At 40.4% G+C, this 15,032-nt stretch overlaps 1 protein-coding gene across 3 annotated transcripts in view; it reads right to left on the reverse strand.

The window, feature by feature from the left end:
- The window catches only part of RPRD1A (regulation of nuclear pre-mRNA domain containing 1A), a 42,311-nt gene extending 29,669 nt beyond the window's left edge, over positions 1–12,642 (reverse strand). For all 3 annotated transcript variants that reach the window (XM_005153394.3, XM_013130130.3, XM_031052849.2), the window contains exons 1-4: positions 12,266–12,642; positions 1,886–2,015; positions 1,084–1,190; positions 907–1,001 (exon numbers count right to left, since the gene is read on the reverse strand). In XM_005153394.3, coding sequence (XP_005153451.1) covers positions 907–1,001; positions 1,084–1,190; positions 1,886–2,015; positions 12,266–12,416 — 483 coding nt within the window. In that variant the 5' untranslated portion in view covers positions 12,417–12,642. The remainder of the gene's footprint in view (positions 1–906; positions 1,002–1,083; positions 1,191–1,885; positions 2,016–12,265) is intronic.
- Between the last annotated feature and the right edge of the window lie 2,390 nt (positions 12,643–15,032).

A 15,032-nucleotide genomic window follows, 5' to 3' on the forward strand; every position in this document is an offset into this window, starting at 1 on the left:
CTTATGGAAAAAATTTGATGGTAATTTTAGCAGCATTTATAATGTCAGCATAGTAATATTTTATCCCCTCTCAGACTGGAAATAAAACAAAGTCAAGCCATTATTTCTCAGAACACTGCAGTGTTCCTAGTTTTAAAGGTCACCTTCCTAAAATAGATTTTTCATTTAAATTATTGATGCAAGACTACTTCTAAGTCTTTCATTTTTGACATTAGTGATAATTTTACAGTACCTTCCATTTTACTATACATTTTCTACATTATTTTTCTTGTAGTTTTGCTTCACTATTGCATCAGACTAGATCAGTGCACTTCTTTTTGAAGTAGGGCTGATGTTCATAGAAGCCCAGATGTCTGTTACAGAGAAACATACTAAATAGTGATTATTTGAGGGAAGCCATTTTTGCCATAATAAAAAGCCTTCTGAGATGGGGCAGTACCATTAAAAAAAATAAAAAACAAAAATAAAAAACCCCAAACCCACAAGAACTATAAAAGCCATAACAATGTAAGGTAGACAAGAACCTTCCCCAACCATCCTGATTGCAACACTGAGAAATATTTTACTGCTAAATCCACAACAACCTTATTTTAATACATGTGTTACTTGTTACCACTCTGGAAACCAAATGAGAACTTGAAACATTGTAGAAACTAATGCTGAAATCCTGCTGTGGACAAGGCTGGGTATCTAGTTAATACACTCTGGTTTAGTGTCAAACTGACAGGGTTACAGCATGCTCCACCTGTAACCCAAAGTACTGTGAAGGAGTTTCAAGTCTAGTCACCCTTGCTCAGAAACTGTTACCTCATTAAAAAGAGAAACAGAGACCATTAAAAACCAAGAGTAACTGACAAATTCTGTATCAAAACATATGCAGACAGAATTTTACAAACATCCTTTTACCTGAGGAGGGTCAGAGGGAGAACTTCGAGGTGAACAGTTATTTTCATCAATTTTTATCTGTTCATATGTGCGCTTCCTCACCTTTCTGTCTCCATCTAAATGAAAACAAGCACAGCAGTCAAGGAAATAACATTCTAAAGAAAAGACTGAATTTTCATACACACATAAAATACTTACACAAAGCTTGCCTAAGTTGTTCTAACACATCATTTTCATAAACAGACCTTTCTTCCCAGATAGAGAGCACTCGGCCAAGGTGCTTCTTACAACTCTCATCAGACTCACTGTTACAAGAAGAAAAGCAAAAATCAGCACCAGGTGAAAGTACAGCACTGCTGTAGGATTATGTCACGTAAGAACTGTGACATGCCTTAGCAATATCAAAGTATGAGAAGTCAATCTCAGAAAATAGCAAAATCACATTTTAAAGAAAATAAAGCAAAGACCGGTTCAACAGGTCTTAGCAAGCACAAAAAATAGGCCAGCACCCAATTCTCTGTTTGCTTGCCTGACCCATGGATCTGTAGGTGTGTAGCCCTATTACACAAACACTGAAAACAGGTTTGTGTTGCATCAACAGCTGCGTACCATGTGAAAATAATCTGTATCTAGAGTCTAGAATCATCATGCAACATGATGAATGGCTGCTGGGCAAAAAAAAAATAAAACACCAGTAATGAAACACACCAAACTGTTGTAGCACATAAAATACAGACTGAAAACAAATCTTAATGTAAGACATAGCTAACAGCTTTCTAAGGCAAAAGGGACTGAATGCAGATGAATTTACCATGCAACTTCATCCAATATCATTAAGACTGGTATCAAAAGAACACTGAATAAATTAATTTAGCAGGACTTCCAAGTATAGAAATAACACACGAAGACTGGCTGGGTCAGGAAAGATGCACTGAAGACTTCTCTATTACCTCTCAAATATAGTATGATGAAGGACATTGCACATAACAGTATACTGTACCTTGAAACATGCTTAAAAGCCTCCACTATTACCGGGGCAAAATCTTTTGTAAATTCTGGTCCTTTCCTTTTGCTGTTCTGTATGACATCATTGGCCAAGTACAGGAACGTCAGCTTCCTACTTGGTTTTGCTAATAAAGAGAGTTATAAACAAGAATAATTAGAAAACCTAGTTACTCAATACCTCGTTATCCACATTTATGCTAAATACAAAAACCAAATCAAGCATGTTTTTCCTATTCTCATTACTGCTTACAACATTTCACTCTAATTCTTTATTTTAAAATGTGAGAAAACTTTGGTCACCCATTGGCTTTTCCCTCCCTTCTGCTGTAACTCTGATTAGATTCTTCCTCCTTCATAATATGACATGAGTTCCTTCTAGCACCATCTTCAAAAATAAACAGAAAACAACATGACACTCTGAAGTGTTCTTTAGTCCCCAACTATTTCCATATGTTCTCCTGAGCCCTATATGATTTATGTCTTTGGAAGAAATCCATGAAGATTACCAAGTACTTTAGCTTCCCCTTAAGCCTGCATTTCTTACACCAATGAAGTCTTTTGACAGGGAGTTTCAGACCCACAATCACTTACATGAAGAACCTCCTCCTTTCAGCTTTAATTTCAGTCCTATATAAAACCACCCCTCATTCTCATATTTGAGTAAACTCAACAGTCAGCCCCTACTCAGTCTCTCCACACCATTCAGATACTTCCCTCCCTTATCTTCTAATAATTAACACACTTGTGTGTGTGCAGCTGTAATATTAAGAAAAGACTTCCAAAAATCACTTTCAGGCTTCTGGGGTATATCTCTTTTCCAAGCATCTCAAGCATGCTAGCCCACTTCCATTAACATTAAATAAATTACAAGCTTCAAATTTACAAGTTGCTTTTGAAAATCTATTGCATATTTTAAATGTTCCTACTCACATATTTTCATTTTTCACCCCACTTCATCCAATCTTCATTAGCCTACAGGTTTTTCAGAGCTGCAACTCTTATTGCTACACTTCTAACCTTGCGTTAACACCAGGAAAATTTCAGGCTCCATTACCAACCACACAGTCTCTCAGTACGTATGCTGACTCTAAAAATGAGATTTCTCTTAAAAGACAGACTTAAGGTTTTCTGCCCTCCTGAGGAAAGCAGCACTATGGTAAAGCCTTTACATGATCTTTGAACAGGTGCTCAGTTCTCAACATGATTTGATTTTGTTAATTTCCACTGCAACCTCTCAAACATTCAGAATCACCACCCTCACACAGAAGAGAAAAAATTTCAATGTTGGTATGCTTCCATTCTAAGGAAATGCCCTTGAGAATAAATTTAGCACTACACAAAGATTCCCCTGAAGGACTCATCCTTAGAGTACTGAATTTTTCCATCCTCTTGAACAGACATATCCAACAAGTTAAGATAGCTCTGGTTTAAGGGGAAGAGTGAGGAGGTAACAACTGTTACAAGTGAAAATGCACCTAACTCTCAGAATCAAGGCAAACTAAAAAGTGGCAAAAAGAATTAGTTTTGAAGTGCTGCACACAAGGAAGCTCTATTAAAAGTCTGCTGCAAACAATGAAGTCACTACATGCAAACACCTTGGAAATTAATCTAGTAGAGTAAAAATCTGGCTAAAATAAAATTAAGATTTTATAAACTTATGCTACTTAATTTGTATGTTAAAAACTGACAAACACATCTCTTACCTACTCTTTCAGGTAAATCACAGCTCTGACATAGAAAACTTTGAATTAATCAGTCGTAGAAAACGCATCTTGCCTCATGAGTGTGCCAAAATGTCTGACATTTGTTAAAGCTGACTCTGACCTCTACCCCCATTTCTTAAATAAGCCCAGAATTAGGACTCAAAATTTAACGAGGCAGGCTGTTGCCTATACTATACCCTTTGAACTGCATGTAGGATAGGTCCTTGCCTATCCATTTCACAGAAAAATAATCATGTTTTAACCTTCAGAGATGCAACTCATCTGTGACAAACCAACTCCCTTGTTTCCAACAAGTAACCACCTTGATGGTAAAGACGAGATATATGTAGTGCCATGAAGTCAGGTGATGTTGATTTTTCACAAAGCCTTGACTATCTATTCAGTACATTAAACAGATAAATATACCATGTTTGGAAAAAGCATTCTAAAACCCAAGTCACTCAAGACACTATTACTCTACCTGTGGCTTTGGTTAGAAATTCAGCTAAAATTCTACTCTTATCTTTGCAGAGAAAATGTGAAGTAAAATTTAATTCCTCTTGCTGTAAGAATGCTCTGCAGAATTCCAAAGCTAAACATGTCATCTGTTCTCAAGAAGTGTTCCTGTCCAGTTCACTAATCTTCAGGAGTCACATACTGGCCTACTACCACTCTGCCTTACACATGAAGCTAAGGTGCAATGTAACATTTTGCAACTCAGGTTGATAGCCATTAGCTGAAAAAACATGAAGCATTCTATCACTACTATGATCGTAAACTAACTATGGAAGTCTGAAATGCAAAATTAAATTCCAGACTGGATAGATCTGTTCTGGAAAAAAAAAAAAAAAAAAAAGAAAAAAGAAAAAAGAAAAAAATTCATCTCTTTAAAAAGTGTCTCTCTTCAGTAGCAGTTATAACAGCTTTTCAACCCTGGGCTTTGATATACCTCAGAACACCAAAATGAATCAAAGAACAGCTACAGACTATTTTTTGAAAAGTGTCACATGGCATTCAACACATGGCAAGGCTATTAGCAAAAGCTCTCTTACTGTCAGAAGAAAGTGAAAGAAAAAAATGGATGATCTTAAGTGCAAGAATGATCTGAAAGGCACATACTGCCAAAATATAGTGTTAGAGAAGTAGCTAGCCCACACTATCTCTGGTACGCTAACGGTACAGTCTGCAAACACAAAACTGCAACGAAAACATCCGTGTTGGACTGAATCATCTTTTCAGACACTTGTATCATGTTCACGTAACTCTTCTGCTTGTTTCAGTTTTATTTACCATTTACCCACAAAAGCAGCTCCCTGAAGTACTGGACTCTGAAATATTTTAATAGGTCAATGGTGTTGGTTGATATAAAAGCCATATTAAGCACATTAAACATCCATAGTGAGACTAAACAGGAATGACATCCTGCAACTGAAACTAAGTCTGTCTCAAAAATGTATCTGACATATTTAAATACCAATGAATACTCTGCAGGCATTCATGGAATTTAACCTGCAACTAGTGTAATCAGGCACCTACAGTGGACAGACTTAGAATTCTCATTATCAAGTCTTAGTTTCCAGTAAGCTATACATACCCGTTAGTCCAGTCTAGGCATTCCTAGGTTTCTACCAGTCCTGTACGAACGCCCTGACACTGTATGCTTGAAACCACAAAACTCAGTGAACTATAATGCTGAAGAGCCACCACTTTAGTGAAGAAATTCTAGAATTTTACCTTGGAAGGCAGTAAGCAAGTTATCTTCACTCAGGTTAACTCTGGTAATCAAAGCCATCATAATCCTATTCATCTTCCCCAGGTCTACCTCCTGGCATTGGAAATTGAGCTCCCATGAAGATTGCTAGAAACATGTGCATCAGTGTCATGCTCTTCTATACCTCTTCCCTAGAGTTGAGATGCATTTGCTGCCTTAGACACACAAGCATAAGAGATTTCACCTACATCCCACTACAAGTGTATAGTCTATTGATGTATTTGAAAATCTCACATCAGGTTTTCACTTTGTACAGGCTAGCTCTGCTACGAATGAAAATAGCATTTAACAAAAAGTTCTGAGAAAGTGAACATCAGTAAGTTAAAATCCCACAACAGTTACCAGCACTAAACAGTTTCTTTTTTTTACTAAAGTTCTTTAACATGGATTCAAATAAAGATCTGACTCAACTGCTTTTCAATTACATTACTTTATATATATATAGCAGAATACCAGTCTCAGCAACTTCCAAAATCCCTGGGACATTTCCAGTATCACGACATGCTTCACACCTTCACAAAAGAAGTTAAATGACATCTTTGTAAACACCTGACAAGCTTTCTAGCTTTTTATTATAAGACCCAACTCATCTTAAGACAAGCAGCACTGAAACTTTAGTGCAAGATCACTGACCTTTCACACTGAGAACTAAATCTGAGTTTTTATGCAAGCTGATCAAGTGCAGCATCTTTAGTAATATGGCTGAAGGTAGTAACACTGCCGTAAAGTGACTTGAGAGGCTACCTCCAGAAAGGACAATTCAAAAATAATATAATTCATAAAAGGCATGTTGTACAACAAGCACTTCATCTTAAAATACATTAACCTTCTGTTATGCAAAAGTTAAACTTAGTGTTCAACACTGCACTGTCACCTAATTCTCCTGGTGAATTTTACCAAGGTTTAAGAATTGCTGTGTTTCCTTTTCAAAGACAGGAATGAGACTGCCTACAGAATGCACGTTCAATATTTGAGGATCCAAGTGACTCTGGAGGCTAGTAGACAAAAGAAACACAGCATATAGCCACTGCTGGGAAAGAGGCTATCAGCATCAAATTACCATGGCGATGAGAGAAAGCTGATCACAAACCAAGGAAACCCTTCCAAAATAATAACTCTGCAGAAGCTTCCCCCTGTAGTTGGTATATCCTGAATTACCTGAACCCATGACACAAACCAACTCCTTTCATTGCCTCACCTGGCTGGTACAATGCCAAGATAGATATAAATCCACAGCAATAACAGTTTTAGGATAGAAAAAATACACCACAAGGAAGTATTTAAAAGCAGAATGGTGAAACATAGGCAGGTTCAGGTAAGATACGAGGACACAAGTGGTACAGCAGTAAATTAATCCAGATTTGTACATACTGCATTCTTTCAAGACTAGTATTAGAGAGTCAACTAGTCAGGCTGGATTACACAATCCAAATGTGACTATTTTAAGTGAGAGATTCTAACATTGCTTATAAAATTACCTATAGTCAGGAGCAACAGATAAATCATTATGCAATAAATAAATTTCTCTAACTTGACTTAACTCACATTCACCTGAAGTTTTGCCTGCTGTTGGTTATCTCCAAACTTTTCTCCATAGATGAGAATATTCATGTGGAAGAAGCACAAGCACCTCCATCTTAAGTATCTTACTGGCCTCCCCAAGAACACCTACTACCCAGTGAAATCAATACGCCATAGTTTTGTTTATTTTAAATGTTTCTTTTTAAAAGAAAACCAAATCTATTTATTCTCTCAGGTATATCACATTGGCCAATGACGCTATACCACCAATATGTAGAATAAATTACAACCACCAATAAAGAAAGATTCCTTCTCTGCTATGTAGTGCAGAAAAACTGCACTATATAGTAGAGAAAATAATTGTTTTAAATCAAGAACTTTTCTCCTGAAATCCACTTCACATCTGCAGAGCAATATATTTCCACTACTTTTGGTTGTGGTTCTGCTCCAAATCAGTTAACTGAGTATTAGAGTAATTCAGATGTAGTATAACTTGAAACTCTGGTTTTAATGTTGCTAGATCTTCTCAATTTGCCTACTAAGAGCCTCTATCTTCCAATTTTCAGTAGCACTGAGCAACTGCCACAACAGCCACTAGCTTCAGAAAAACATATTGCATCAATGCCAACAGCTATAAGGACTGAGGACATAAACAACAATGTTATGTCCCAGCAGCAGTGGTAGACAAACAGCCATAAAGAATTAAAAATAGTCACTTATTATACCATTGAACAAGCACCTACTATGCATCCTTGAAGGTTGATGCTTTGAATTCTGGAACTGAAATTTTAAATTTCAACGCATACAAACAACAATCCCCTACAGCTGCAGAGTATCCTGAAACCAGCGGTTAATAGATGTATGCAATAGAACATCTATTTTACAAATAACAAAGAATATGTCTTAACAGCCTCCATCTAAGAAAAGCCTCCTCAAGGGGGCTCCTAAGGGTTTTCTCAGAGGCTGCAGGCTTACAAAACAAAATTGCACATGTCATGCCACTATTTAGTTACAAAAAAACCCCAAACAAAAAAAAAAAAAACAAAAACAAACAAAAAACAACACCAAAAAAACCCCAAAAAACACAATCAACCCTGTAAGTCAACCCTTTTATAGACATACAAAATTAAAGTTTTAACGGGTCCACCAGTTGCATTTTGGGAATGACTGATGTATTCACATTACAGTTAATTAGTACTACTTAAGTACCTAAATACTCAGTGAGCTTGCAACTAGCAAGTATTTAACTATTTAACTTCCAAGTGTTACATTTCATACATCTGAATTCTAGCTGCAACAGGATCTTTTTCCTCAATGCACACTTTTCAAGCCTTTGCCAAGTTTCTCCCTAGCTTTCACTCAAAAGCCTCTGTAAAATAGTTAGGTTATGGAGCAACATTATCACAGAACTTAATTCACAAAAGTTACTTTGAAGCAATTATGAAGGTGACATATCACAAGAAAAAAAAAAACCCATGCTTTTCTAAAATAATTCAAACTGCATGAGATTCTCATTTTAATAAGGTATTTACTACAAATGATGAATACCCTCCCCACCAAATTATTTATTCCCTAAGTCAACTATGAAATTCTGGAGAACACAAACTCAGAATCAGTGCTAATACAGGCTGCAGACTACAGGGGAGATACTATCCTCACAGTCTCCTTTCTGCCACCACCAGCTTTCCATTAGGGAACTCATCTATTTCAAACTAATTATTGGGTTTTCATCAGCAGCACAGCACAAGATACTGTCAGCAAAAAAAGCATCAGAAATATTTAAAGACATAGCTAACCAACAGCAGACTGGAAAAGGAGCTGTTCTGTTGTCATTGTAGACCTCTGCTTATCTGTCAAAACAGGAGAAATCTTTGTTATTTCATTACAGTTTTAATTTAAGTTAAATGCATTCTATTATTTTTTTCTCATCATTTTACTCATCAGTGAACAAAAGATCAATGAATGGCAATCTATTCTCTACCAATCATAATAATAGACAGTGGGGGGGGGGGGGAATCCACCACTATATACACTAAAATGTGGAGTATCTTGAGTGACACCTGAGTGGTTTTGCACAGATGCATAATCAGGAATACTTAATACCACCAGCTCTACCACAGCCCCACCCTTATGGCACCATTCACCCATGCATTTTTCATTATCACATATTTGAGGTCAGTCATCAAAGAGAATGTCCCTGTACTCAGTCTCCTGAAGCATATAATATGCAACTCCTGATCTAATTTCAAACTAATGGCTGTATAAGATAACATCCTCTCCTTATGTATTTATGCATCTGGACATTCAGAGTATCAGTACTTTCACAATACAGTCAATTCTAGAATACATTACACTAGCTTTACTCCAATTCCTTATTCTAAGAATGACCCCATGAATTCTCCATGCCAGTACTTTAGAAGCTACATATACAAGTTACCATAGTATTAGAAAAAAAGCATATAGCATACTCCTTCGGGAATCAGTTACATCAACTCTATTGCTACAACCTTAGCAACACTGGAATTCAGGGAGACAAATCCAGTATAAACACTCCAAGTTATGACAAAGATGTGCAAGTTCTGATCATTCTCCAAGTTTACATCTAAGTGCAAGGGTTCACCAAGAAAATCAGTGAAAGTTCAACTGCAGATGAAGGCTAATGAAATAGATGATCTGTAGAAGTGCCCTAATACAGGTCCTGAACACAACCAATTCATCCAGGTAAACAGGAAGGGACTAATATGTTGCCCAAGTTATGCTCACATTTGAAAAGCTGCCCCTTCACCTCTACTCTAACATAATACAAAGACAATTATTATTTTAAAAATAAAAGAATCAGAACCAAACATGAAGGAACAAAAGAGCTGCAATTCTAGTACTTGTTCTCGTGAATAACTAAAGATGTCTTCAAAAAGGTTCATGCAAGCTGATCTGATGCAAGTGATCTTTTTATTTAGCCAGAGAAAGTGTAGTATCACACTGTACTATGTTCAACTTGGTTACACAATATTCCATGAGCCCCAAAGGGAGTAGGCTGGAAGCTAATCCCCTTGGGGATTAGGGACCACCTTACAATTATATGCTGCAATTAGCAAACCAGTTAGTACTGGGCTAATGTAAGCTAACATTCATAAAGCTCAGGTACTATTTATCAGAGATGGAAAATTAAAATACATCCTATGTACATTAACTATGCCAACTTCAAAATGAAGTGGAAGAGGAACATAGGAAAAACGCACTAGGCTTAAAAGCACAGAAGGAAAGGTGCACGACCCTGAAATCACCTAAGTTGCTCCTACCTGACAGAGTATCAATGGTTTCTACACACTCTTAAAGGCTGGCTTCCAAAGAGATAACCAGAAAAATCTTACTTTGAAGAAGCAAAGGCTGGATAACAACTTCAACAAACTGAAGAGGAAAACAATTGCAGTAGCTATATTCATCCAAAGCTCAAAATAGGCTTAAAAGTTAAAGCCATAAGCTGAAAACTGGCAGAAAGCAAAGCATTCCCAAGAGTTCTTAAGATCACTATCCTTATCACTCAAAGCCACCTTAGAACATTTAAGCCATATTTAATAGAATCATAGAATGGTTAGGGTTGGAAAGATCATCCTAGTTCCAACCCACCTGCCATAGGCACGGACACCTTCCACTAGACCATGCCACCCAGGGCCCTGTCCAGCCTGGCCTTAAGCACGGCCAGGGATGGCGCATTCACCACTTATTTGGGCAACCTGTTCCAGTGCCTCACCACCCTCACAGTAAAGAACTTTGTCATATCTAACCTGAATTTCCCCTGTTTAAGTTTCAAACATTTCATTTTTCAATTAGTCAAACAGCACAACAGGCAAATTATGCTAACACTGAAGTTAAGGACTGACCTTTAGTATTAGATTGTTATAAACTGGTATTGTGCATTTTAATTAAGATGAGCAACCAAAACTCTGGCTTTGTTCCAATTAGTTTAAGATACCTTTGTGATATCATCCCAAACACCAAACATTCAAGCTGGCTGTTCAGAAGGCCCAGAAATATAAAATGTTTCAGATGCAGATGGGAGATAATTTGTTTTCAGAACAAGAAAGCATGCTTGCAACAGCAATAATGTGCCACGTGAAAACCTACAGAGTTCATAGGAACATATATCCATATTACACTGTACAGTTTATTATTACTTCATATGCAAGATATTTAAGGGTAGTTCATCTGTTATGAAGTTTTGCCCCCCCAACCAAGGGGTCACTGTGATCCAGCCATGCACTCTTCGTATTCCATTACATATAATTTCTGCAAGTCAGCTATTCCTCTTAGTTTTGAGAGTGGTTCCTCTTTCTTAAGTCCTGAAACAACTTAGTCCTATTTTTCCTTTCCACTTGAAAAACCTAGCCTTCTACTTTCCCCATTAAAGAGCCACATATTAATGAAGCTCCAAAGGAAACTCCTGTAAAAAATGTAACACTCCCTAGAGCAAAGCAGAATTCTAGCAAGAGACTTCTTTCTCTTAGATGAGCCAACTTAAGATCATATAATTCTCCATTCCGGTCAAATGTAACTTTCACATGCCATTTCTGCCTTTCAGACCCTGAACCTATAGATGCAAGTTCTTTCCTATTAAAATGAAAGCCAAAGAAGAATCTAGGTCTGCACACTCAATATCAGATACTCAATACAGCTAAAAAAACACACGTTTCTGTTATGCTAACATTTGTATTAGCCATCTGACAAAAACAGGAAGTAAAAACCACTTTGGACATATTAAATTGATCTTTCCCCGGAATATTCCCATCCTCAGCTGCCCTATAAGAACAGTCGCTGGCATGAGTGGACAAAACCCACCTTGTCAGGAAACTCAATCGGTATTACAGCTAACCATCATTACAGATTACGAAATACAAGGCCTAAGAAGGGTGATCTTGAAAAGCCGTAACTACCAGTACTAAAACAAAAAGCCTTAAGCCCTGTGCTTGCCTCATTCCTTCCGTTTTCCCACTTTCTATTAAAAAACTGAAGTAAAACACCAGAAGCGGCCTCCTCAGAGGCATCTCACTGAAGGCGGAATGGGACGGAGAAAACAGAAGCCAGGGGAGTGGAGAAAAAACAGAGGGAGGAGAAGCACCTCCCATCCCCTAGTCATGAAGCAACTGAGACACGGGGCTCAACATTTACCCCAATAGCTCCGTTCTCCCCAGCTACCAGGGCGTGCCGGCCCTCCTTCCTCCCCTGCTCGACAGGCCGAGGAGCCCTGCCTCAGCAGCCGCACACTCGAAGGCAGCCTCCTCTCGCCGCACCCCCCAAAGCCGCTGCCCCCGAGGAAGGCCGCACCCGGCAGCCAAGGGCGGAGAAAGACCCAGCAGGGTGGCTGCGGCAGTGCCAGGCTCACCTTTGCGCAGCTCCCGCTCCCACACGCTGACGATGAGCGCCGAGTGCTTGCGGTGGTGGATGAGCCACAGGCTCAGGGTCTGCACGCTCTGCTGCGAGTTGCTCAGCTCCGACAGCTTCCGCTCCAGCGCCGCTTCCGAGAACGCCGACATAGCCGGGCCGCGCTCGGCTCCGCTCTACCCACCCTCGCTTCTGCCACCGCCCCTACCGGCCCGGGCCGGCCGCACTCAGTCTCCGCCTCTACACCCCAGCAGGGGAGGAGCCGGACGAGCCCCGTCCCTTCCCGCCTCGTCTCGCCGGCCGCTACTTCCGCGCTCCCCCGCAGCCCACCGCTAACAAAATGGCGACAACAGAACCTCCCGGAGTGCCGCCCTACCCCGCTCCGCCCCTCTCCTCCTCATTACCCCACTTCCGGCAGAGGCCCACAACGAGGCGGAGCGAGGCCCGGGGAGGTGGGTCTTAAAGTGGGTGCGCCCCGTCGTGTCCCAGCGAGCAGCTCCCGCACGGCCTCCCAGGCGCGGCTATTAGGTCCGCTCCGCCTGAGGGAGCTGGGTAGCGGCTGGGCAGTGGTTTGCTTGGTGTCCTCCCTTAGGGCGCCAGGCGGGAGCCTTTCGGCTGGCTGTGCTCCTGAAAATCGGTGAGGGTCAGCCGAGTCTTAACCAAGTGACTTTGGAGAGGTTTCTCAGTGAGCTGTTGCAGGCCCTAGGACATACAGAGCAGAAGCAGGCTTAGGGGCCATTGGTGCAGAAGTGCAGGTATAGCAACATGTTGCTCTGGGAAATAACATTAAAAAATTAGACATAAATAAGTCTCCAAAGCAATCCAGGCCTTCCAGTTTCTGCCATCTGCCATAGCAGGTTAAGAACTCTGACACTGGGTGTGCGGTATTATGTATTTGCAGGTGGACATGTACTCCACAAATGTGCCTGGTCACATATTTAAAAGCCTTTATTTTGTTTCTCATTTACGGAATTGACAGTATCATGACAATTCCACTGTTCAATGACAAGATTATGTGCAAAAACACTTCTCAGTTGTTTCAAACCTGTTCACTCAAAGCTCTTGCTACTCCTGCTGTTTCGGCACTACCAAAGAAAAATGGTTCTCTGCTCACCTTTGCATTCTCTCATAGATTTTGGCTTGTATCATCTTAAGTAATTTTTCAAGCTGAATGATCCAAGTTAGCTTTTAGATGAAAAGTGCTGTATGCTGCTCAGCATGAGAGAATTTCTAGTGTTTATGAGAACATTTCTGAGGAACAGCCTAACATTTGCCCACCCTCATTCTCATGGGGGACTTCAACCACCCTGATATCTGTTGGGGCGACGGTACGGCCCAGCACAAGCAATCCAGGAGGTTAGATTGTGTGGAAGACAACTTCCTTCTGCAAGCAATAGAGGAGCCGATGAGGAGAGGTGCCCTGCTTGACCTCGTGCTCACTAACAGGGAAGGGCTTGTTGGAAATGTGACTCTCCAGAGCAGCCTTGGTTGCAGTGATGATGAAATGGTCAAGTTCCAGATCCTCAGGACAGTGAGAAGAGTGTGCAGCAAGCTCACTGCCCTGGACTTCAACAGAGCAGACTTTGGCCTATTTGAGAACCTGCTTAGCAAGGTTCCACAGGATATAGCCCTCGAGGGCAGGGGGGCCCAAGGCTGTTGGTTGATATTCAAGGATCACCTGCTACAAGCTCAGGAGTGTTGCATCCCAACTAGAAGAAAGTGCAGCAGGAGGGCCAGGAGACCTCCTTGGATGGATAAGGAGCTGCTGAGAAAAATTCAGAGGAAAAAAGAGGCTTATAAAAGGTGGAAGCAAGGACAGGCAGCCTGGAATGAATACAGGGATGTTGTCTGGGAAGCTGGGGACAAGGTTAGAAAAGTTAAGGCCCAGTTTGAATTAAACTTGGCTAGGGATGTTAACAGGAAAGGATTCTATAGTTACATTTCAAATAAAAGACAGACTAGGGACAACGTAGGCCCCCTCCAGAAGCTATTGGGAGAACTGGCTACCCTGGATTTCGAGAAGGCTGAGGTTCTGAATGGCTTCTTTGCCTTGGGCTTCACTGGCAAATGCTCTGACCACACCAACCAAGTCTTGGAAGGTGGACACAGGGACTGTGAGAATGAATCATAGAACCACAGAATAGTTTGGGTTGGAAAGGACCTTAAGATCATCTAGTTCCAACCCCCCTGCCATGGGAGAGGATCTAGTTTGAGACCATCTTAAAAACCTGAATGTACACAAGTCCATAGGACCTGATGAAATCCATCCACAGGTCCTGAAGGAGCTGGCGAGTGAAGTTGCAAAGCCACTGGCCATCATATTTGAAAAATCATGGCAGACAGGTGAAGTTCCCGATGACTGGAAAAAGGGAAATATAACCCCCATTTTCAAGAAGGGGAAAATGGATGACCCAGGGAATTACAGACCAGTCAGTCTCACCTCTGTGCCTGGCAAAATCTGGGAGCAGATTCTCCTGGAAGGCATGCTAGGGCACATTAAAAACAACAAGGTGCTTGGTGACAGCCAGCATGGCTTCACTAAGGGGAAATCCTGCCTGACCAATTTAGTGGCATTCTATGGTGGGGCTACAGAACTGATGGACAGGGGTAGAGCAGTTGATGTCATCTACCTGGATTTGTGCAAAGCGTTTGACATTGTCCCACACGACATCCTTGTCTCTAAATTGGAGAGACATCAATTTGATAGGTGAACCACTCGGTGGATGAAGAACTGGCTGGATGGCCACACACAAAGAGTTGTGGTCAAT

Source organism: Melopsittacus undulatus, chromosome 1, assembly GCF_012275295.1.
Source record: "Melopsittacus undulatus isolate bMelUnd1 chromosome 1, bMelUnd1.mat.Z, whole genome shotgun sequence".
Lineage (NCBI taxonomy): Eukaryota > Metazoa > Chordata > Aves > Psittaciformes > Psittaculidae > Melopsittacus > Melopsittacus undulatus.